Here is a 26,264-nt window from a genome sequence, read left to right as displayed (position 1 = left end):
AGGATCCCTTGGAGAAGGAAATGGCTCTCCACTCCAGTACATGGACACAGGAGCCTGGAGGACTAAGGTTCATAGCATTTCAGAGTCAAAAATGACTGAAGCAACTGAGCACACATGCAAGCTTATATATGTATATTCCTCATGGTCAATCTATAAATCTGAGGTAATCTGATGAACATCTCTAGATACTAGTTCAATTGTAGCATCTGATGTCAATTAAGATAGAAAAGATGGCTAGATTAGGTCTTCTTTGCCTATCCCACATTCTCAACTACGTCATTTCTTCTAGCATTTTCTAGTTTGAAACATTAACCTTCAGCTACTGCATTTTGATCAAGAGAGTTATTGACTCTAAGTTTAACATCCATGTAATATTAAGGATGAAGTGCATATATAAACTTTTCCTTCGGAACATGTGAGCTTATTACAACTTTACGTTTTCTATGGTGTAAATTTTTGTGTTCCGTGCCCCCCTCCAGCCAAATCCATATGTTAAAATCTTCAAGATGATGATGGTATTAAGAGGTGGAACCCTTGGGAGGTGATTAGGTCATGATAGTGTAACCCTAGTGAATGAGATTATACCCTTACAAAAGAGACCCCACAGAAGTCTCTTGACCCTTCTGCCTTGTGAGAGCACAGCAAGAAGACTGCCATCTGTGAACCAGAAGGCGGGGCTTCACCAGACGCCAAATCCACCAGCACCTTGGTCTTGGACTTCCCAGCCTGTAGAACTGTAAGAAATGAATTTCACTTTACAAGCCACCCAGCGTATGGTGCTTCTATTCAATTCAGTTCAGTTCAGTTGCTCAGTCGTGCCTGACTCTTTGCGACCCCATGAACTGCAGCATGCCAGGCCTCCCTGTCCATCACCAACTCCCGGAGTTTACCCAAAATCATGTCCATTGAGTTGGTGATGCCATCCAACCATCTCTGTCATCCCTTCTCCTTCAGCCTTCAATCTTTCCCATCATCAGGGTCTTTTCAAATGAGTCAGCTCTTCGCATCAGGTGGCCAAAAAATTGGAGTTTTAGCTTCAACATCATTCCTTCCAATGAACACCCAGGACTGATCTCCTTTAGGATGGACTGGTTGGATCTCCTTGTAGTCCAAGGGACTCTCAAGAGTCTTCTCCAACACCACAGTTTAAAAGCATCAATTCTTCAGAGTTCAGCTTTATGTATAGTCCAACTCTCACATCCATACATGACTACTGGAAAAACCATAGCTTTGACTAGATGGACCTTTGTTGACAAAGTAATGTCTCTGCTTTTGAATATGCTGTCTAGGTTGGTCATAATTTTCCTTCCAAGGAGTAAGAGTCTTTTAATTTCATGGCTGCAATCACCATCTGCAGTGATTTTGGAGCCCCCAAAAATAAAGTCAGCCACTGTTTCCCCATCTATTTGCTTCTATTACAGAGCCCAAACAGACAGAGACATTACATAAATCTTTTCTCCCAAAGGTCATTTAACATGTTTTTGTTTTCCTCCCTTCTTCCCCCACCCTCTATTTTCTTCCTTCTTCACCTACCAGAATTGCCAGTAAAATATCACTAATGGCAACCCACTCCAGTATTCTTACCTGGGAAATCCCATGGACAGAGGAGCCTGGCGGGCTACAGTCCATGGAGTCACAAAAGAGTTGTACACGACTTAGCGACTAAACAACTAGTTATTTGGAGAAGCTATTAAAACCAGTTTCTTAGGATCAACTCCAGTGTGGTCTTCAGTTTGGGCTTTCTCACTGGCAAGTGGCTAAGGCTGTACTGTTCACGTTTTAACTCTTAGAAACATAAGTAAACATTTGATTTTTCTAAAACCTGTGGTATTTATTTCATATAGAGTTATTTTTAGTGGTTCTGATTTTTGAAAGCTCAGAAAAATCTTATTTGGAATCACTTATAAATTTATAAAGTTTAAAAAAAAATTTTTTTACAGTTTTTCATAAAGTTGGCTTTCCCAGCTGTCTTTAAAATTTGGTATAAATTTTAGTATGCTTCCTAATATAAAAGTTAGTATACTTTCTGATTTCTAATCAACAACAGTTTATTTTCATTTATTTGTTATCCTGGTGAGAAAATTATTGGTAGCTTTAAAAGTTAATGTACCTTATGAAGCAACATAAAATATGTATTTTTTTGTTTTGTTTTCTGAGGTTCTAGAACTCTTGGGTTGTTTCTTCTTGAGTTTATACTTTTAAATGTATTTTGATTTCATAATGGGTAGTATTAAATTAGAGTCTCTTAGAAGTTCCTGGATGAATAGTATTTTGAAGAAGAAATGAATATTTTAAATGAATATCTGCTGGAACTCCACAGGATTTTTGGTTTTCCCTCTTTATTCTACCCATAATAAAAGTGGTGAGATTTATCCCTTTGTGGAATATATTTATCACTTTTAATTGCTCTGTGCATGACAGCATTGGGTTTGTGTGTGTATGTGTGTGTGTGCTATTTATTGGCTTTTAAACATACTTTGTGTGTCTATGAGAACAGGAATGTGGCAGGGTCAAAAGAAGATGAATTACTTTAATGTAATTGAAAGGAAAAATGCTATTCTTTGTATTTCTGTTGATGCAAGGCACTCAGTTAATATTCATTGTTTATAAACATATATTTTATATTGATATACTTAATTGACAGGTTTCTAAAATATCTGTGATAATGTTTTAGAACCTATGCTTCTTTGTATTTTTGGTTCCAATTTCTTTTTTAACTTTTTTTTTGCCCCAGAAGTTTACAATCCCATTAGTACATAAATTCACTCCTCATGATATTTTTTTCTCCCCAACTCTGCTGACTTTTATCACAACCTCCCAGGAGCTGCTTGCTATAGCCACCCCTGGATCTCATGGTCGCTGAGAACAGCTTGACCTCTAGGCCATTCTTGGACCACAGGCTCCCACCATTCAGTTTATTTGCTCCCACTAGATCTGTGACCACCCCCCCCCACACACACAAAAACCCTCATGCTCTGTCACTCTCCTGACTTCCTGTTCTTCTCTAGCCACTCTAAACCCCACGGTCTAGCTCTGTAGTCATTCACCTCCTGACGCCCTCACTGTCCTAGCGCCTCGTGGGTTTTCCCTGCTGACCCTCACACCCACTAGGTCTACCTGCATGCCCTTGACTAGAGCGCTGAGCAGGACTGGAAGCAAATGCAGGTACCCCTCCCCACCACCCCGATTTTCCAGAGCTTGCTGTATACCACTTGGCTTTTATTATAAAAGACCTACATTATTATCTTTTTGCCAACTGAAAGAAATCCATAGAGGATTTTCACTTTTACATGGAAAAAAGATGAAAGGAAGAGATAGAGTTCAGCTTCTGCTTTATACTGAATTGTATGTGCTTCAGTGCAGTGACAGGGATGTCACCAAGCTCCTTCCTTGGGAACCACACTCAGCTGAAAACTATGGTGGCTTAACGCTTGATGTCGGTTTATTTTGTGCATCTGTTAGCATGAAATGTCCTCAGGTCCTTGCTTCTCTGCTTTACCGTTACCAGCTTGTGAAGGGTTTCATAGGAATGCTCTACTGTTGGAGAGTGGGGAAACCTACACTACAACAGTGCGGATCAGAAATAGAGCTGTGCAGTCACTTCTGCATCTGCTGGCCATCCTCCTACCAGCCCTCCTTCTCTACTCAGCTGTCTTTGCCACTGTCATTAATTCTGTAATTAGATGTCATTAATTCTGTAATGTAGATATGTGTTAATACTACACCCCAGATGTTGTGCCAATCTCTAGAGATACAATATCGAACAAAAACCATGCTCTGCCCCCATGTGCCTGCAAGAGAGTCAGGCATTTATAAAATAGCAGCACTAATGATGATTTCATTACACTTGAATCCAGGGGGAAAAAACAAAAGATAACCTAAAATGCATACTGGGGTAGGGAGAAGGAGACTCTAACTTGGCTCTAGGTAGCCTTTTATTGTGATTATTGTCTTGCTCTTCCTTATGGTTTTACCACATGTGTGTCCCTGGACTGATATTGTGTTTTTTTTTTCCCTTTCTTTTAGAACGTTATTTAAATGGTGTGATACTCTTTTGGTCTTCTAAGACTTGCTTTTATTGTTCAGTGTTACACTTGTGTGATCATCTGTATTAATCTATGTAACTCGAGGTACTTTATTTTCCCTGCTGCATATTATTCTTTTATACCTCTGTTTATCCATGGTTCAGTCTGCTTTGTGCACATTTGGATTGTTTTGTACTTTCTGTTATTATAAACAATTCAGATATGAACAGGAAAGGTGTGATAGAGATTGGTTAATTTTCAATGCTCATGCAAATTTTAGTTTAGGTCTTTCACTTCAGCCTTATCTATCTAACACAAGTACCACAGATTGGGCTTCCCTGGTCAGTGGTAAAGAATCTGCCTGTCAATGCAGGAGATGAGGATTTGATTCCTGGGTCAGGAAGATGCCCTGGAGAAGGAAATGACCACCCACTCTAGTATTCTTGCTTGGGAAATCCCATGGACAGAGGAGCTGGTTGGCTACAGTCCGTGGGGTCGCAAAGAGTCAGACATGACTGAGTGACTAAACAACAGCAACCACAAAGTAGCAGCAAATTTGACCACTTTGAATGTTGCATCATATTTTAAATGTTATGATAATATCTCCATTATCTTTTCCTGTTATACTATCTATAGAAGGTGGCATAAAATAATCAAATGACCCAAAGTCAAGAGACAGGTCAGACTGTCTGTCTGAATAACTAAAAGCAAATGTCCTTCCCTCTTTCTTAGCATTTCATTAGAATAATTATAGTATTGTCAGCAGTGCTCTTACAATATCAGTTAAGTCATGGTGAGTTAAACGAGATACCTATTGTCTCTCAGCCTCAAATTCACCCTGTAACACCTGCTCTTCCATAACCTTTTAAGTATATTTCTCCTTTACATTGAAGATGATGTTGAGCTTTCTCAGTAAAGGACACTGAAGGGACGTTGCAGAAGGATGGGGCGTCACTTACTGGTTCCAGCTGCTGTCCCAGTGGTCCACTGTGTGGGTAGAAGAACATTTAGTACTGCTCAGCCCCAGCTACAGGCAGGGGGTGTGCAGTCCCTGCAGCCCCTCCCCCCTGACCTGGGCACCCACCACCTGCTCCAGGTCTCCTGCCCACAATGGTCACTCAACTCCTTCTGTGCACCTGCCCATTGGCAGAGGCTCACCTGTACCTCCATCATCTCCCTGACCGCCAACACACGGTCTTCTGTGAAGTCTTGGGTAGGGGACTTTTTCCAAGTTCTTCTTTCCTTGGCTGCTCTCCCTGAGCCCCAGGGCACCATCTAGCGTCCTCTTTACATGTAATACGTACTCTCCTATGATAACCTAATCAATCTTTGTATTAAATGTACTCTGCTTAAAAAAAATCAATGAAACCTAAAACCTAACATAAACTTACATATCCAGTGTTCTAAATGTCACCAATTTTTTTTCTTTTTTTCTATGCATGATCTAAAGTCTTGGTTTATTTATTTTTTTATTATTTATTCTTTAATTGGAGGAAAATTGCTTTACAATGTTATGTTGGTTTCTGCTGTACAACAGTGTGATTAAGCCATGATTATACATACATCAGTTCTCTCTTGAGTCCCTCCTCTGCCCCCATCCCACCCCTCTAGGTCATCACAGAACACCAGGCTGTGCTCCCTGTGTTAAATAGCATTTGAATCAGTTCTAATGAGGTGGATGAACCCAGAGGCTGTTATACAGAGTGAAGGAAGTCAGAAAGAGAAAAGCAAGTATCGTATATTAGTGCATATATATGGAATCTAGAAAAATGGAATTGATGAACCTATTTGCAAGGAAGGAATGGAGGTGCAGATACAGACTATGAACTTGCGGACACAATGGGGGAAGGAGAAAGTGGGACGAATGGAGAAAGGAGCATCGATGTATGTACACTGCTATGTGTAAAACAGAGTGCTGGTGAGAAGCTGCTCTATCACCAGTTTTCAAGTACAAGAAAATCATGTTCTAGTTTAGTTATGATTCAAACTTATGTCCATTAAGTTACTGTTGGTTCTTGAATAGGTGGGAGTTAGAGACCCTCATTCAGTAGAAAAACCTGTGTATAATTTTATAGTTGGCCTTTCGTATCTGAGGTTCCTTATCTGTGTACATACCCAACCACAGATCATGTAGTAGCATGGTATTTACTATTGAAAAAAATCCATGTATATGTGGAACCATGAAGCTCAAACCTGTGCTGTTCAAGGGTCAACTCTATTTTTAAGCATAAGAATATCTTGTTTCCTAGTAGAAACTTAAGGTGATAACTTTGTGAAGAAAGTAATGGTTGTATTTAATTTGTTTCCTGAGTAAGTGAGAACTGTAATGTACTTCTTAATTTCTTAATGTAATAAATTACAGTACCATTTCTGACTTTTTAAAAATTTTATACTCGTCTAAAGGACAGAAGCATATACCTAAAACAACAATCTCATTTCACGTTACACATTCTAGGTACCAGGAGACAGGCATAAGACCACTAATATGTGTATGCATCCTCAGCTTTCCTAGATGATGCCATTATTTCCAAAGTGATTGAACCAAAGTATACTCCCTTTAGCATTGTTCCACACCATCTTCTTCACTTGGTATTGTCAGATTTTTCTGAATCATTAATGAATTTTAAGATGTCTCAGGGACCTGTCATTTTTTCTGAGATTTTACATTGTCACTTAAGTTGATTACTGGTAGGACCCTTCCAGCACTAGCTTCATACCATCTCAAGCTATAAGAACCCAGGGATTTTATAATACTCTTAACAAAGAGGTAAAATGTTATGAAGTCGTAGATGAACTAGAGAATAGAAGTGAAAAGAATGGTTCATCATACCTCTTACGCTCTGCAGCAGTTACCTTCAAAGTGATATAGTAAATTAATGTGGTAGAACAGTGGCCAGTTTGGGTTTAAAATGGAAAATGCTGTCTGATAGGGAGTAAGACCTTTCAGAGCCCATCTAGAAGCTTTTGTCTAGGAGGACCCTGTTTCAGAAGGCAGAAGTCAGCATCTCGACACAGCGAACCACTTTCATAAGTATTTTAACCATTCCGTTTCCTGTCAAGTATTTATCTACAATTATGCAGACATAGTCTTTGTGTAGACTGAGTGTTAGACCAAAATCAATAGATTGATAAGTATTTAAAGCAGAAACATCTATGGACGGGGACCATGTTTTTCTAATGGGCTTAATTAATACAATGTTACCTGCAGATGTATGTGCTCTTAATGCATATAGTTAAGCTTGTTATATATAGACTGCACATGGGTTATGTATGATTATCTGATTTTATGTCATCACTTGTGGCTCAGACAGTAAAGAATCTATCTGCCTGCAATGCAGGTGACCCGCGTTCAGCCTCTGGGTCGGAAAGATCCTGTGGAGAAGGGAATGGCAACCCTCTCCAGTATTCCTGCCTGGAAAATCTCCATGGAGAGAGCAACCTGGCTGACTACAGTCCATGGGGTCACAAAGAGTTGGGCATGACTGAGTAGCTAACACTTTCATGTCGTAACTTGGGATCTGGTTTGATCTTAATTCAGTTCCTTTTATTTAGATTTCAGAATTATCTACTTCTTTAACTAATGATTATGTTTGCCACTTAATAATATTTTGCTGCACAAGTAAACATTTAGTTGGATAAAGCCAATTTTACAGTGTTAGAAAATTAATGCACTTTGAAACAAATTTGTGTTATTAAAGATACAACATCTTTTTTCTTTAAATAATTGTTCTCCACTGTTACTGTGCATTTAGTAAACGCAGATGCCACGGAGTTAGAGGCTAGACACTTCTAGGTACATTCACATTTGCTCACAGTGTGCAATCATTTAATGGTCTGTGTTGCTGCATTAATAGTTTACTAAGTGTTTTGTATGTAGTAGTTAATAAATACTTGTTAAATGAATGAATAGTGTGTTTAATTCAGATTCATGCTAATATTAATAGTTGAAAAAAATCTTTAAGCCTGTAAAAAATTTGGGGTAGCTTCTAAAGTCAGTGGAGCACAGGAAACACCCAGGGGGAATTTTCTGTCGTTTTTTGCAGATTAGAATGGAATCCCCAGAAGGAACCCTGCAGTGCTCTTATCAGGATGTTGCTAGAACATGGAATGATTGCACCCATTGCTTTGTGAAGGGCATGCAAGGCTTTCTTCAGATGACTGCTCTCCTTGCCACTTACTGAAAACAATTCTGTGATGTTTGTAAACAAATTTTGTGGACAAGATTTCCTTTCCAAAGCAGCTTATCTAAGTGCATTATTTCTGACTGAAAAGCTTATTTTTCTTTCTATCTGAATAGATTGCTTGCCAGTGGTGACTTACAGCTGATTTCATCGATTTTCAGTAATGAGATAGAGCAGTATGAGGTAAATGTCTGTATACATGGGCAAGGACTCTAAATCGCATTCTGAAAACCACGGGCTTGATGATGCAATGAGTCCATCTCCTCAAAAATGTTTGTGGTGAAGATTCCTTGAAAATACTTGGGCTTGAAGCACATCACTTAAATGGCGGATTTAGAAAAATAAGAGTTACAGTCATTAGAGCGAGAGAACCATTTTGGCTTGTTCAGGCTAACTCTCTCCAAGGGTAGTGGCCGAAAATTCACCAGGCAGTATGTCTGATGGGAATAGTCTCAGAGGATGAAGGAGGCAGAAGGAGCTTGTGGTACCTTTTAATGCATTGGTTTCTCTACAGAGTAGCATTCAAACATGTAACTAATGATGGCTTCCATGTACCTGATGGGCTCCATTCTGTAGAATTGCCAGAGATGTTCAGACGTCTCTAGCGAGGAAGGCACTGGAAACACGTGTGAAGAAATCCTTGCCGAATTCACTCATCTGATTTCATACTGAGTCAGTGTCCCTTGGTGCCAAACTACTTGTGGCATTCACTCTTGATCTTGATAATAAGGAGTGATGCACTATTAAAAAGTAAGGCATTTGTGGAATGAAGGGGGAGTCCCGTAGAAGATTGTGTTTTATGGTACTGCTATTTTGTACCTCTTGTATTCTTTCAATATGGTATTTCACTCCTTCAGATTCACTCTTCATTGAATACATTTATTGCCATGGATTGGTTTTGAGCAAGAACTACATTGAAAGTTTTATGAACTGAAAACAAAATAACTGTTTATGCTATACAGTGCCATGGCTTCCCTGATAGCTCAGTTGGTAAAGAGTCCACCTGCAATGCAGGAGACCCCGGTTTGATTCCTTGGTCAGGAAGATCCCCTGGAGAAAGGAGAGGCTACCCACTCCAGTATTCTTGAGTTTCCCTTGTAGCTCAGCTGGTAAAGAATCTGCTTGCAATGCAGGAGACCTGGGTTCGATTCCTGGGTTAGGAAGATCCCCTGGAGAAGGAAAAGGCTACCCACTCCAGTATTCTGGCCTGGAGAATTCCATGGACTGTATAGTCCATGGTGTCGCAAAGGGTCGGACATGACTGAGCGACTTTAACTATTCACTAAACAGTGCCACATGATGTATGAGAAACTGAAAGGCCTTCAGCTCACACCATTTCTCCAAATGTGTCATTCACCCTTCTGCATAGGAGAAATTACACAAACACAACACGTGCCATGTATGTTATATAGGCATGTTCCATCTGTCTATCTATTCCATTCTTTCCTGGTTTACTAGAGTTTACGTAATGTTATTCTCTTATTACTGAAGAGCTTAGATAGATTTTTCACTTCTTCTTTATCATCTCCCCTTTAATTAATGCTCTTGTCCTCATATAGAGGACTCCTCCAGGCCTTCCCTTATGACACCTATAAATCTCACTGCCTTCTTTCCATCTGTTCTCTCCACAGTTTTCCTTCATTCCATGATCCACATCACTCCAGTGTCATTGCCACCCCTCAGAGTTCCATCTTCTTGTTTCCTCTGTCTGCTGTGTCTAAAAATTAACTTCAAAATAAGCAAAATATTCAAAACAAGCACTATGGTACTCTTTGCATTAATCTTATGAAAGTAAAATATGAGCAAAATGCAATACGTTGATTTATAAGGAATCTTACTCCCAAAGGTCAAGACACCTTTACTGGTCTTAAAGTTCATACAAATAATGATTCCATTTCTTATACTACTTTTCCTGTTTTGGGGCATCCTTGGTTGTTGCCTGAGTTTGGCCAATTATTCAGAAATGTAAAAATTAGCAACTGAAGTAATGACATAACCTGATATAGAGACTATAGCTTTGGTGCAATTACATGTAATTGGGAATATTGAAGTTGACCTAGTGAAATGAAATAAAATCCATTCTCGATAAACTATGTCCTATATGTTTGGGAATAAATGTTAGAAGTCTAATGAATTTGCCCTCTAATAAAAACAGAATTGTAATAGTTTAGTGCATTCCAGAGAAAAAGGAAAATAATGTTAATTTAATAAAGATACTCATGTCAAGAAAGATGAAGACATGAATGGAATTTGGGTACATTTCCACACTTGTGGAAGTGAATCCTAAACATAAAATGACTCAGTAAATAAGTTGTGATTTTCTGCCAGGGAGAGTTGAGGAGTTGGATGGAAGATGCAGAACGAATTAAACAGTAGAGAACATTCTAGAGGAATAAATGCTGGAATGACTGCAAAATATCCTGGGATTTTTTTTTTTTCCCCATTCTGATAGATTTCTATTTATATTTTTTGGAGAGATATGATACATTTGACCACTTCATTTCTACATGTGATACAAAATAATAAGATCAAGCAGCCTGCTAAGAACTCAAAGCCAGATGGTGTATATGTATGTCATGCTGAGCTGATGGTTTGAAAATGCCAGCTCTGCAGAATGGCTGGAGCTGAATAATGCTTCAAGGGAATCCTACTTAAGATTCACTTGTGCATCTTCATGTGACTTTTACATTCTTAACTTCATGAATTTTAAGTTGCAGTGGACAGCATGATACATATAGGCAGCAGAGTGAAATGTTTCTAATATGATTTGTTAGCTTTCAGCACAAGTCAGATTTTAACAAAGTGGCAGAAATATAAATGGTTTAACAATATTGACTAACTGCTTCTTAAATGAACAAATAACCAAAAGTCAATCCTTGCTTCTCTGTAGGAAATGATGGACTGTTCCATAATTTTTAGGTATTATCTTTTGAGTATTAACCAGTGTGAGTTAAAAAAAAGATAGCAATACCCAACATCCCTCTGTGTCTCCTGATGTTTGGAAATTGGGAGAAAATTGTTTTGTGGTATCTCCTCTCTTTGATTCCCACATTCTTTGGGGAGGTCTTCCACAGCAGTTAAGGCCTGGCAGCCATAGTGTGGTCATAAGCAGGGGCGAGCCACTGGAGAGACCTACAGACAGTGACAGGGTGGCCACCAGGTAATGGTGAGGGGACTGCTGTGTTAGCAACACCGGTGGCTAAGAAGAGGAATCAGCTGTGGAGATGTATAAGATTTCATAATACCAGTAATCTTCTAAATTTGGCAAAATGTTTAGACTATTACATTTATATTTGCAGAACTTTTGTTTTTCTCTTCTGGAATATGAGATTCTATCTCTCTCCTTTCATTTGCACTTTAAATCTTCATAAAAGCATCTGTTTTCCAAGAACAAGTGAATCATTTATTTATTTTAAAAAAGCTTATTGAGCAATTTAAACCTCTGTTAAATCAGTTTTTGCTCCCTCCATTTTGAAGCTCAACTATGGTAGTACACATTTAAGATCATTACGCCTTCTTAGTGAATTGATCCGTTTATCATGATTTATTTTTGGTAATATCGCTTATCTTGAAACCTTTTGATATTAATATAGCTATTCCATCTTTCTTATGATTAGTGTTCATATCCATTTACTTTTAACAAATCCAAATCTTTATACTTGAAGTGCTCTTTGTTTTTTAAATGCAATCTGTCAATCTCTGTCTTTTAATTGGAAACTTTAAACCATTTGTATTTAATGTAATTATAGGCATTGTTGGATTAAAGTCTGCTGTCTTACTTTCTTTTCTCTGTATCATCTGTTTTTTGTTTTTTTCCCCCAATTTCTGACTTCTTTTAGATTACTTTGACATTGTTAATCTTCCATTTTATTTCTAGTATTTGTTTATTATTTACAGTAGATAGAATTTCTAAATTGGCCCCCAAAGATGTCCCACTCTAATCCTGGGAACCTGTGAATGAATGAGCTACAGCTCCTCTGATTGCACTGATATACAAACAGTTGACCTTAAGAAATAATATTATCCATGTGGGCCTGATCTTATTATCACATGAGCCCTTAAAATTAGAAAGCTTTTTCAGGCCAGAAGAGGAAAACAGAAGAGAGACTTAAAAAGATCTAGAGCATAAAGAGTAATTGATATCCTGGATTTGAGTATGGAAGGAGCCATCGTACATGGATTGGAGAGCAGATACAAGGAGCTGAGAGTGACTCTGGCTGGCAGCTAACAAGAGAATGTGAACTTCGGTTTTACAGTGTAAAAGAGCTAAGGCTCAAGGCTTGAAAGTAGATCCTTTTCTTGAGCCTCCAAATAAGAGCCCAACTTGGCCAATACTGTAAGTTTGCTATTGTGATACCCTGAGCATAGAAGCCAGACTAACTTACTTGGACTTCTGACCTAAAGAACTGTAAACTAATAATTTGTGTGTTAAGCTACTAAGTTTGTGGTTATTTGTCTTTCAGCACAGAAAACCAATACACTAGCTGAAGATCTCCATTTTATTCTTTAAGAGGTTGCTCTAGGGTTTATAATATGCATCATTAACTTGTCACTGTCTTCTGCCAAATAATATTATACCACTTTATATGTAACTAAGAATTCAACAGCAGTATGCCTTCCATTCCTCCCTTCTTATCTTTTGTGCTATGATTGCCATAATTTTATTTCCAAATATGTTTAAAACCTCACAATATACTGTTATATTTTTGCCTTAAGTAGTCATTTATCTTTAAAAATAAAACAGATCAGAAGATAAGTTTTTTTATGTTTATCCACATATTTACTATTTTAGCAATTGTCATTGCTTAGTTTTTAAATTTGGAGTTATATTTGGTATCATATTCTCTATTCCTTTTACGTTTCTTTTAGTGAAAGTCTGTTGACTATTTGTCTATTTGTCTGAAAAAGTCTTTCACCTTTGACTTAAGGGTTTTTCCCCCTTACGAACTTTAAAGATATCATTTTACTGTTTTCTGGCTTGTTTTGTTTTAGAAGTCTGAGATATTTTTAATCTTTATTTTTCTGTACACGATGCCATTTTCTGTAGTGACTGTTAAGATTTCCTCTTTTTCACAGATTTTCAACATTTTATTGCACTATGCCTATGTAGTTTTCTTTGTGCATGCTCCATTACTTAGGTTCTTGTACTTGTGGGTTTATAGTTTTCAATAAATTTGGAAAAACATCAGCCATTATTTCTTCACATATTCTTTCTACATGACCTTTTGCTTCTTCAGGGCTCTAATACATGTATATTAGATTGCTTGATATTTTCTCACAGTTCACTGTTCAATTAAGTTCAGTCACTCAGCTGAGTCCGACTCTTTGTGACCCCATGAACCGCAGCACGCCAGGCCTCCCTGTCCATCACCAAATCCTGGAGTTCACCCAAACCCATGTCCATTGAGTCGGTGATGCCATCCAACCGTCTCATCCTCTGTCATCCCCTTCTCCTCCTGCCCCCAATTCCTCCCAGCATCAGGGTCTTTTCAAATGAGTCAGCTCTTTGCATCAGGTGGCCAAAGTATTAGAGTTTCAGCTTCAGCATCAGTCCATCCAATGAACACCCAGGACTGATCTCCTTTAGGATGGACTGGTTGGATCTCCTTGCAGTCCAAGGGACTCTCAAGAGTCTTTGGTACTGTTAATTTTTACAGTCTTTTTTTCTTTCTTTGATTCATTTTGGATAGTTTATTTTTGCTGTGTATTCAATTTTAAATCTTATCTTTTGTAGTGGCTAATCTATTATTCCCATGCAGTGACTTTTTAATTTCAGGTAATATCTTCTTCACTTTTAATGTTCAGTTTGATTCTTTACATTTTTTTCCTCTCATTGTTTTCATTTAACTTAATTTAATTTAGTTGTTTAATGTTCTTGTATTCTAATTCCAATATTTCTGTCATTTCTATACCTATTTTTATTTAATTCATTTTCTCCTGGTTAAAGGACTGTTTCTTGGCATGTCTAGTAATTTTTGATTGGATGTTGGATATTGTTAAATGTTTGGATTTTGTTCTCCTCCTTTAAGGAGTATAGAATTTTATATTTGCAAGTATTTAAGTTATTCATAGATCAGCCTGATTGTTTTTTCTTTGAGGCTTGTTTTTAAATATTGCTGGGTTAGATCTAGAGTCACCTTTATTCCAGGGCCATCTTAGCACTGCTGTTTAAGTATTAAGTGTCTTGGGTCTCTACTGAATGCCTGTTGTAGTCTATAAGGCTTCTCTGTTTGGTCAGAACTTGAATACCTGTATATCCTAATTGGGCTCTTGAGAATGGATTTATGGGGGCTAGAATTCTCAAATGACCCTCAGTGATACTCACATTTGCATAATCTCCTCCTACTGGGTTTTGGAAGATCCTGTGAGTTTGATCACTCCTTTAATTACATTACTTTATATGACCAAGGAGAATTAGCCACAGTGGGTCTGATCTCATCATGTGAGCCCTTTAAGAAACAGGTTCCTCTGGCTGATTACAGAGGGGAAAAGCCCAATATATGAAAAATTGATTTCTATATTTAGTACAAATGTCTAGTTTATGGTAGGAGACAAATGTGGTACCTGTTACTTGACCATGGGATTTTAAAATTCACCTAACTCACTTGAGTTGGAGCTCACTAAATTCTGCTACTATTAGCTGATCTTTAAAACTAGAGGAAACTGATTTGAAAGGAAGGGAATTGAAAGAAACTAGTTAACTATATTCCAAAAGTAAGAAAACCATTCTTTTTAAAGTTATTTGGAAATGTTTCATAATAATGAAATATATAGAGAAGACTATAATAAACTTCCGTATACCCAATAATCAACTTAAGAAATAAAATACTGATATAGTTGAGGCCCTTCTGTCCTTCCTTCAATCTCATCCTCCTTGTAGAGGTACTTAATTTTAGTGTTATTAATTCCATGTGTTTCTTCATATTTTACCTCATATGCATGCATCTTTGAATTTATCTTTGCATTTTTTATATTTGTTTTAATGGTATCAATATGCAGCATTTTTTGTTTCCTTTTTTGTTTGTTTAGTATTTTGTTGTGAGACTGAAAAATTGATGTGTGCTTAGAATTCCATTGTATGACTGTAGCATGATTTATCTAGTCAACTATTAAGAGATTTTAGATTGTATTCATTTATTGAAGCAGTGAATGCTGAAATTAACTTTCTTGTAGATGTGACTTCATAGTGAAGTCACTAGATAAAAGAGTAAATGAATTTTTAGATCACTAGCCACTAACAGTTTTTCTTCAAAGTGGTTTTCCCAATTTTCATTCCTACCATAAGAATTTTTTGGTTATTCTCCATCCTTATAACCCTTGGTACTGTCAGAATTAAATTACAGTAGTCAATAGTTACATGGATGAGAAAAATGCTATCTCATTGTGATCTAAATTTGCATTTCTCTGATTATTGATAAGGGAGGACAGTTTTTAATATGTTCACTACCAGATTATAATAGAAATTATTATTCTTCAGTATTATTCCCCAATTTCTCAAACCCCATTAGGGTTGACATAAAGGTCTAACATCTAGAGTCATTAAGATGTGCCATGGAAAATTTTACCAAGTGGCAAATTATTCCCTGAGTCATTTAAATTATTTCTGGTCATCATGGCATGATTCTTGCCAACACTTTTAATTGTGCCATGCTCAATATGGCAGTCTTAGCTTCTCCCACACTGGTTTTTCTGGTTTGTAGAAAAGCAAGAAATCTTAAGTCATTGAAGGCAAAAGTAGGCTAAGTTATGAAGAAGAATAGAACATTATTCTGGCTAAGAATGACTAATAACAATAGGGTTTGCTGATTTCAAAAGAGCCTGGTATATTACCTGGTGATAGAATCTTCATATTTGGGAATTTTTCAAGCGTCTTAGATAAAAATTTAACCAGAATGGTTAACAAAACTGAGTGTGTCTGTGCTTCTCCAAGAGACAGAACCAAGTAATTTTGAGGGTCCTTCTCCCCCCTTTGTCCTGTGCCTCAATGAGGAACAGAACTTTCACAGATTCATTCCACTGCCAAGATGATAATCCACCAAGAAAATTATTTTGTTATGTTCTCTAACCATAATGAACAAAATTGTATCTTGTACAAATACATCATCAGTAAATTATTTCTTGTAAATGGAACTAGAAAAATTCCCCTGAATATGTTCTTGGTGCTAAATGGGTATGACTTTGAGCCCATGAATATATTTTCTGCCCTTTGCATAATTAGAATTACCATCTGCCAAGTTATGTTACAGTATTCTGCTTGCCTTCACTCGTACCTCTGGATCACCAACACTTTTACCCTCACTTTAGGAATTTCACGAGTATCTGGGCTCTAGCATTTCAATGGTCTCTGTGATGGTCCAAGTAAGCATAGCTATGCAAGTAATTCAATTTGTAATTGATTTTGGAATGTACAAGTTGTTGTACATTTTGGGGGAAAATGGGTAAGTAAGTTTACCTTACTTCGGAAAGATCTTATTTCATAAAGATTGAAAACTTCAGACGGAGGTCATTTAGTTCAAGTTTGAAAACAGAAAATTGCTCTGTTTCAGGCTTGTTGATTGCTTTCAGTTGATTTCTCTGTGACTCAAGGACTAGAAGCTTTCTACCACTTCCTTTGGTAGAAAAAATTTTGACCCTAAGAGACTAAATCATAGGAAGGTTTCTTCACATTCAGACTTAATTGTCTCATTTATTATATCTTTTTCTTTGCACTTTTTAGATGTTTGTTAAATTGCACTAGTCAATATTACTAAACCACAGATGTGATGTTTTAAAATAAGGTATATGTCATTTTGAGAACTGATACCAGTTTCTGCTTACGCATGTTTTGCATTTGTCCTTAGCAAAAATGGAAGTAGTGTTTTAAGATGGATTTTCTCACCTATGATAGCAAGTTGTAAATATCTGAGTCTTTCTCTTTTTGCAGGGCCAGGTCTTTAAATGTGCTTCTCATCCTCTCTTACCCTATGTCATGTTGCAGAGGTATAGCTGGTTTGCTCTTCTCCAGGTTGGGTCTCTTTCTATCTTATTGACTTACTACCAATCATTGTCTCCCTCCAGGTTATCCAAGCTGTCTTTTTTGGCATCTGTGTGCTGACTGATCTTTCCAGTCTTCTGACTAGAGGAAGTGGGAACCAAGAACAGGAAAGACAGCTCAAGAAGCTCATCTCTCTCCGGGACTGGATGCTGGCTGTATTGGCCTTTCCTGTTGGGGTTGTGAGTATGAAGTAAATCACATTTAACCACAAAAGAAATGGGTCTTATATTAGACTTCTCAGAGGAAAAACGGCTAATTATAGGCTTCTGCACTGGGGCTGCCATAGCACAGCACCACGGACTGAGTGGCTTAAACAACAGAAATTTAGTTTTTCCCATTTCTAGAGGCTGCAAGTCTGATATCCAGGTGTCTGCAAGGTTGATTTCTTCAGAGGTCTCTCTCCTTGGCTTGCAAATAGCCTCCTTCGCCTGTATCTTCACATGCTTTTTCCTCTGTGTACCCCTGTCCCAATCTCCCCTTCTTAGAAGGACACAGTCATATTGGCCCTCAATGACATTATTGAATCTCACTTGCCTTGTTAAAGACGTTGCCTCTGAATACAATCACGTTCCAAGATACTGAGAGTTAGGACTTCAGCATAGGAATTTTAGGGGGACACAATTCAACCTGTAATGGTTTCTTAAGCAGCCCAGACTTAAAATGTATGGGTCTGTGATCATTCTTGTATTTTTGAACTTGGGAGAGGAAGTCAGTAATAGCTCATACTTCTTCACTTACTCAGTGGTGCCATTAGCTAATATCGCTTAAGTAAATGCCGCTTAATGTTTGATTCTACTCTGGCTTCATTGATTTCCATTGTTTTCAGTTAGATTCCCTCCCTAGCTTAACTTCCTTCACTGATTTGTTAATCGCCCATCATCTCTACATAGAGGGCCAGGGCACCATGAGACTCTATAGATTTTAACCTGTGAAGAGCCAGAAGAATGAGAGAACACTTGTAAATTGTGATAACAATTAAGAGCATTTTGTGTAATTCAAATACAGAACTTTCATCGGCCACCTGATAGAAATCAGGTGGAGAAACAGAAACCCATGTACCAAGTCCAAGGTCTTTTGTAGGCAGAGTCAGAAAGTTGCTTTTTAAATCTTTCCAATGGCTCTTACTCATATTTGCCACATTTATACCTGGCTGAAGCCTCTATACACTTGTTCTAAGACCAGTTAGTGGGCACCAAGACTATTACTGAATTGCTTTTTCTGCATACTGAGTTGTGTCTTCTTGGAATGAAGTAACCTTTAACTCTTAACAACAGGACAAGGAAAATAGTATGATCTGGTTGTATGTCTCCTCATTCATCCTTACCCTCCGAAAATCTAGTTGTTTGCTCAGGTTAAAGCCATCTAGCAGATCTCTCAAAACTGGTTACTTAACAGAGTTAAATACCTTATATATTATTCAATATTTCCTTCTTTAGACTTGCCTTATAAAATTCAAACACCTTCTATGAGAATACTTATCTAAGAGAAAATTTCCAATGCCATAAACTGTAAAGACCTACACTTTCTACTTGAAAGAATTATCTAGAAAATCCAAGTTTGGGTGTTTTCTGTTACTTTTTACCTGCTTGAAATGAAAGTGTTAGTCACTCAGTCATGTCTGACTCTTTGCAACCCCATGGACCTATCCACCAAATTCTGGAGTGGTTAGGCATTCCCTTTTCCAGTTTACTGCCTTGGAATTTCTACAGGCATGTCACTAATTCTGGGGATCCTCCTTGATTAGAAGGAATACAGTAGTAACAAAATACAAAGTCAAATAGAAATACAATATTATCCTTTCCTCTTTGCTCTGCCCACTTCTGTTATGTGGTGTCAGACTGTGTCTCTATGAGCTTAAGTTGTGTGTCTTGCTACTCTAATCAAAGGCTCATTGCATATGTCCTCTAGACATTTATAACATTCAGTTCACTTCAGTTCAGTCGCTCAGTTGTGTCCGACTCTTTGAGATCCCATGAATCGCAGCATGCCAGGCCTCCCTGGCCATCATTAAACTCCTGGAGTTCACCCAAACTCATGTGCATTGAGTCGGTGATGCCATCCAGCCATCTCATCCTCTGTCGTCCCCTTCTCCTCCTGCCCCCAATCCCTCCCAGCATCAGAGTCTTTTCCAATGAGTCAACTATTTGCATGAGGTGGCCAAAGTACTGGAGTTTCAGCTTTAGCATCACTCCTTCCAGTGAACACCCAGGACTGATCTCCTTTAGAATGGACTGCTTGGAACTCCTTGCAGTCCAAGGGACTCTCAAGAGTCTTCTCCAACACCACAGTTCAAAAGCATCAGTTCTTCGGTCTCAGCTTTCTTCACAGTCCAACTTTCACATCCATACATGACCACTGGAAAAACCATAGCCTTGACTAGATGGACCTTTGTTGGCAAAGTAATGTCTTTGCTTTTCAATATGCTGTCTAGGTTGGTCATAACTTTCCTTCCAAGGAGTAAGCGTCTTTTAATTTCATGGCTGCAGTCACCATCTACAGTGATTTTGGAGCCCCCCAAAATAAAGTCTGACACTGTTTCCACTGCTTCCCCAAACTATTTGCCATGAAGTGATGGGACCAGATGCCATGATCTTAGTTTTCTGAATGTTGAATTTTAAACCAACTTTTTCACTCTCCTCTTTGACTTTCATCAAGAGGCTTTTTAGTTCCTCTTCACTTGCTGCCATAAGGGTGGTGTCACCTGCATATCTGAGGTTATTGATATTTCTCCTGGCAATCTTCATTCCAGCTTGTGCTTCTTCTAGCCCAGCATTTCTCATGATGTACTCTGCATAGAAATTAAATAAGCAGGGTGACAATATACAGCCTTGATGTACTCCTTTTCCTATTTGGAACCAGTCTGTTGTTCCATGTCCAGTTCCAACTGTTGCTTCCTGATTTGCATATAGGCCTCTGACATTACTTTAGCCTAAAACATTTTATCCTGCTTGAAACTTGAGATATTTGTCCACTTTCAATGTCCTTCCTGAATTTAGTCCATGCATGCTTTGTGATTTGTAAAAAGAATGGGAGTCTTTTTGTTTGCTTGTTTGTTTGATTTGAGTACATCCAATATTTTCTCCCATGTTTCACTATGTTTGTTGTTTTCTCTGTATTTTTAAAGAGAGAGGAGACATCATAATGCCTTTATTGTGCTCCTTTTTGAGCCAAAAGTCATAATATCATATTTTCATGATATAATGCATACACCTTTCTTAGCCAATGAACTTCACAGAGGAATATAAAGAATAAATAATGAATCAGAGATGTGCTGTTTCACTGATTTCTTTAACTCTTATTTTTTTCTTGCCTGCTGATATTTTATAGTCAATATTTGGGTCATACTTTTCCTTGTTAAAATGAGCCAGCTTTCCTTTTTATAGTCACTAGCATTCTATTTTTCCTGAGCTTTTTGGAACCTCCCTCTCCTTCTGCCCTTCTCTTTTTCTCTTTCTGTCTCTCTGTTTAATATAAGGAAGAATCCTGGCCTGTAATCGCCTTGCATTTTCCATTGTTTTTTACTCTATCATTTGATTTTTTGTGTCTCTTTACCTAATTTCACACTCTTAAAGTGAAAGTGGAGAGTGAAAAAGTTGGCTTAAAGCTCAACATTCAGAAAACGAAGATCATGGCATCTGGTCCCATCACTTCATGGGAAATAGATGGGGGAAACAGTGTCAGACTTAATTTTGGGGGGCTCCAAAATCACTGTAGATGGTGACTGCAGCCATGAAATTAAAAGACGCTTACTCCTTGGAAGGAAAGTTACGACCAACCTAGATAGCATATTCAAAAGCAGAGACATTACTTTGCCAACAAATGTTCGTCTAGTCAAGGCTATGGTGTTTCCTGTGGTCATGTATGGATGTGAGAGTTGGACTGTGAAGAAGGCTGAGTGCCTAAGAATTGATGCTTTTGAACTGTGGTGTTGGAGAAGACTCTTGAGAGTCCCTTGGACTGCAAGGAGATCCAACCAGTCCATTCTGAAGGAGATCAGCCCTGGGATTTCTTTGGAAGGAATGATGCTTAAGCTGAAACTCCAGTACTTTGGCCACCTCATGCAAAGAGTTGACTCATTGGAAAAGACTCTGATGCTGGGAGGGATTGGGGGCAGGAGGAGAAGGGGATGACAGAGGATGAGATGGCTGGATGGCATCACTGACTCGATGGATGTGAGTCTGGGTGAACTCCGGGAGTTGGTGATGGACAGGGGGGCCTGGCGTGCTGTGATTCATGGGGTTGCAAAGAGTCAGACATGACTGAGCAACTGAACTAACACACAGAAATTCATTGAGGCCTAAAAAAAAAAAAGATTGATAAATGCCTTCTTCCTAGATTCCACTAATTTTATTATAAAGTCATATTTTCAGAGAATATGAATTTGACTCTTTATAACCATTTTTATATAATTTTAAACTCAATGGACATGAGTTTGAGCAAACTCCAGGAGACAGTGAAGGACAGGGAAGCCTGGCGTGCTGCAGTTCATGGGGTTGCAAAGAGTTGGACACAACTGAGCAACGAAACACTAACAACCATTTTTATCCAATTTTTTTTTTCATGTAAACATACAGTTTAATGATATTTCCCTTGTCTTTCTCTCTACTTCCCAGCTTTCCTTTCAAATGAGCCCTAGTCTCTACTGTGACTTCAGAGGTTCCCTTGCCCTTCTATATCTCTCCCAGCTGCTCATTAGGATCTGGAATTCCACAGTAGTTTCAGACTTTCTTCCTTGTTAACATATGAGCCCTTCCTCAAGCAGCGTCACTGGGAATCACTTGAAGAGATGTCATCTTTACTCTTCCTGTGGCTCTTGGCCTGAGAGGGAGGTAACCAACCCAAAGGGTTCATTACATCAGACAGATGGAAATAGCAGTGATGCCCATGACTTGTAGGAATCTGTAGTGTAAGCATGCCTATGTATGCAAATGACTGGTTATAACGTTTGTAATTGAACACCTTGTATCATGTTGGTTGACACAGTCAAAATGCTAAAAGGAAAATCCCAGCACTCTCCCTGTGCCCAGAAAGCCTGGGACGTGGCTTGAGCCTCTGAAGAAGGAAGATGCAGAGACTCCACTTACAAGTCTGTGGTCAGTCCCCAGGGCCTCCAGGCTCTGACTGCCAGGTGACTGCCAGCCTCACAGAAGACCTCCTCTGCTGCCTTCTCCAGCTTTCTCAGCTCCACACTTTTGTCAACCACAAGTTTGAAGGGGAAAGCAATGTCATTTTTGCTTCTTGGTGCAGAGCAAAAGGGCTTCCCTTGTGCTAGTGGTAAAGAACCCACTTGACAATGCAGAAGACATAAGAGACATGGGTTCGATTTCAACGTGGGTTGAGAAGATCCCTTGGAGAAGGGCATGGCAAGCCACTCTGGTATTCTTAACTGGAGAATCCCATGGACAGAGGATAGGATCCTGGCAGCCTACAGTCCATAGGGTTCCAAAGAGTTGGACATGAAACTGAAGAGACTTTTAGCATACAAGGCAAAAAAGCAGTGGGCCTGAAAAGAGAGCAGAATGGCAGCTGAATGAATGTATTACCACTGCTCAAAGTTTCCCAAAGAGACCTCTCCACCCTAAGCTTTTCCGGACATTTCCATTATTTCTGTCTCTCTCACCTCAGCTGCAAATGTGGCAGCAAGAAAGACCTGGGTAGGTTATCTAGGACTTGTATTTTCTCCACTAATGCTTCCTCCAATAACGGGGTTAATTGAGAGCCGACAGTAATTGTTTTATGTGCGCATGAAGCGCTAAGTATGATTCTGTGACCCATAGACCTGATGCCTCTACTTCATGCAGTCTGTCTCTCTCAAGGATATATAAAAGTAATGAAGCATTCCAACCCAAGATAATTGAGGTGAAGCTTTGTTTCAGCATAACCTTGAAGAAACCAGGCAGGGTTGCTTGAGTGAACAAAGCATGTATCATCCTGATTTGTGTAGATTCCCATAAATGCAAAGCTGGCCTTGATTAGTGATGCTAATGGCCGGAAACCACCACCACTCCCAAAGCCTTGCAGCTCATTTTTGCAGGGACAACCCCTGGGAGGCTCATCTTACCATGTGCAGTTCATTTCTGAACCCTGTCACCCTTTTAAAGAAGCATTACAAATAATTCTATGACATTATGTGGTCTGGAAGCACTGAAGTTTATTAGGAGCAATCAAACCAAGAATGTCTTTTGTCTCCCGTGAGTTCCGTTGACTTTCATGCTGGCAGATACTCTTCTACTTAAGAGAACAGGCTAAGGCTTTCAACCAAAAATAAAAAGAAAATAAGAGTAGTAAAAAATGAGTATGATGAGTATTAAATTGCCTCTTTCAAAAGTCCTAAATATGTCCCCAGCTGTAGGCCTAAGCAGCTCATTTAATGATGAAGAACAATCATATTTTCCATCAGTTCTAGTCTGTGCATCCCATTCATCCACAGCTGCTCCGCTTGCAGGATGCACATAATCCACTCTCACCACCTTCTTGGTACACCTTTGTCCCTGGCCTCACTTAGGTAGCTCTACCCAATGTGAGATTGCTGCTTAACTAATCTTTGCAGGTGGGTGACGATGAGGATGTACCAGTCTCAAAAAATAGGGAACCGTCTGAGAAAGTCCTTTAAATTTGAATCTGGTCTAACCTAGGGTGGGATCCAAGATATTGTGAGCAAACCAGCATGTGCCTGGATGAGCTTTACTGGAATTTGAGGCTTTCATCTGAGTTTAGTTTTAGAGCTGTTAAGTAACTCTTTTCTGGTGTTATAATCATGTTTTTATAAAGATTTTATGAAGATTTGACATGGAACAACCTAGTCTAGATCCCTGTAAAATTCATTTTTGCTTATGATGGGAACTGTGTGGTACCTGCTTCTTTGGGAAACATGGAAAATGGAAATTGAAATTTTAGGTGCATACTCAAAGAAAAAGTATCTATAAATTATTTTCAAAATGAGATTCTTCAAATTCTTCATTTATTGATACACTAGCTAACTAAGCCATCCTTCAGAAAAATTTTTTGATGCATATGAATTTAGATTGTAATACTTCTACAATTTAAAAAAAATGTTCATTTCTGATTTTCAGAGGTAAGAGATTGGCTTAAATGGAAAACAAACTTATTAATGAATATTAGTTACTAATATCAATGTCTGTTAACATAACACAAAGGAAGGAAATTTGGTTCCATTTGAGATTGTAAATAAAAGCAAATGTCTTTTCTTCTATTTTGATATTAAGGGAAAACTTGGGATTAAATACACTTAATATCTCCTGATCCTCTCTGTATTAAATTTTCACACAAATACCTAAAATCAAACTTTTCTATTTTTTCTTTAAGCCTTCATTGATGTTTTAAGTTTCTTCCAATACCCTTTCTAGTCACCTTTGAAGTTAAGAATATAATATCTGCTGCTGCTGCTGCTAAGTCACTTCAGTCGTGTCCGACTCTGTGCAACCCCATAGACACAGCCCACCAGGCTTCCCCGTCCCTGGGATTCTCCAGGCAGGAACACCGGAGTGGGTTGCCATTTCCTTCTCCAACGCATGAAAGTGAAAAGTGAAAGTGAAGTTGCTCAGTCGTGTCTGACTCTTAGTGACCCCATGGACTGCAGCCTACCAGGCTCCTCCACCCATGGGATTTTCCAGGCAAGAGTACTGGAGTGGGATGCCATTGCCTTCTCCGATAATATCTGCTAGGTCATATTTTATGGTTAAACCTAGTTCAGCACAGGGGTAAAGCCTAAGACTGACTCAACATCAAAGAACTAGGTTTAACCATAATATCTGCTAGGTCATATTTTATGGTTAAACCTAGTTCTTTGATGTTGAGTCAGTCTTAGGCTTTACTCCTGTGCTGAAATGAGTGTGCATTGAGTGGTGCAAGGGGGAAGGTTGAGAGATGAGGATTCATTCAAGATCAGTAAGCAAAAGGAGCATTTTCCTCCCATTCTAGGAGAAATGCTCAGAAGACGATCATTACCTAACCTAGGTTAGTTGCCTATGATCACCTTTTTGATAGTCTTTTCAAAAGACCAAGGACGTAATATAACCAGTCAGATATACCTGATAAGGAACTGAGTTGCTTCTTAACCATCTTATATATTCTCTGCTAAATGAAAACCAAAGATATTCTGCGTAGTTGAACTATTTAATTTGTACACATTCATGCTAACACAGCAAAGTCAGCTTGCAAAACAAATTCCTTCAACACAAAATGTAACTTCACTTTTAACAAAATTTTACTATAACCCACTCATTTATAGGCAGAGCATTCAAAGAACGGAAGTTCTATTCAAATCAGTAGTTATTTATGGGTATATGGAGCTTCCCAGGTAGTGCTAGGAGCCAAGACAGTAGTGACTGATTTTGCCCTTCAGGGTCTCACAGTCTAGAGAAGGTGACTTTATATAAGTTATCTCAACAAGTGAATTAAAAGAAGACATGAAGAGTATAACAATACATATAAGTATAGAAGTAGCCTGCAAGATGGAGAAGGCGATGGCACCCCACTCCAGTACTCTTGCCTGGAAAACCCCATGGACAGAGGAGCCTGGTAGGCTGCGGTCCATGGGGTCACAGAGGGTCGGACACGATGAGCGACTTCACTTTCACTTTTCACATTCATGCATTGGAGAAGGAAATGGCAACCCACTCCAGTGTTCTTGCCTGGAGAATCCCAGGGATGGCGGAGCATGGTGGGCTGCTGTCTGTGGGGTCGCCTGTGGGGTCGCACAGAGTCAGACACGACTGAAGTGACTTAGTAGCAGCAGCAGCAACCTGCAAGAGGAAGGAATTTATTTTAGTGAGTAGAAAGTCCTGAAAGACTTCCCAGAAACGATGATATCAGAGCTCTGTTTTGAATAATGACTAAAAACTTACTGGACGTGTAAGTTAGTGATGCTTTCAGCTGTTAGAAACAGAGTATTGCCAGATACTCACCTGGCTCACTTTTTCACATCATTCAACACTGCTCAAATTATTTCACCTCAGAACAGCTCCCATGAATAAACTATAAATTAGCCCTTGTCGTTCTCTG

General features: G+C 38.7%; 1 protein-coding gene across 7 annotated transcripts in view; it reads left to right on the top strand.

The window, feature by feature from the left end:
* AIG1 (androgen induced 1) overlaps window positions 1–26,264 on the top strand; it is a 269,768-nt gene that overhangs the window by 66,278 nt on the left and 177,226 nt on the right. For all 7 annotated transcript variants that reach the window (XM_045161928.1, XM_045161929.1, XM_045161930.1 and 4 more), the window contains exon 2: window positions 17,264–17,419. In XM_045161928.1, coding sequence (XP_045017863.1) covers window positions 17,264–17,419 — 156 coding nt within the window. The remainder of the gene's footprint in view (window positions 1–17,263; window positions 17,420–26,264) is intronic.

The sequence above is a fragment of the Bubalus bubalis genome, chromosome 10 (assembly GCF_019923935.1).
Source record: "Bubalus bubalis isolate 160015118507 breed Murrah chromosome 10, NDDB_SH_1, whole genome shotgun sequence".
Lineage (NCBI taxonomy): Eukaryota > Metazoa > Chordata > Mammalia > Artiodactyla > Bovidae > Bubalus > Bubalus bubalis.
Note: the sequence above shows the minus strand (reverse complement) of the source record. Positions and strands in the feature narration are given on the sequence as shown.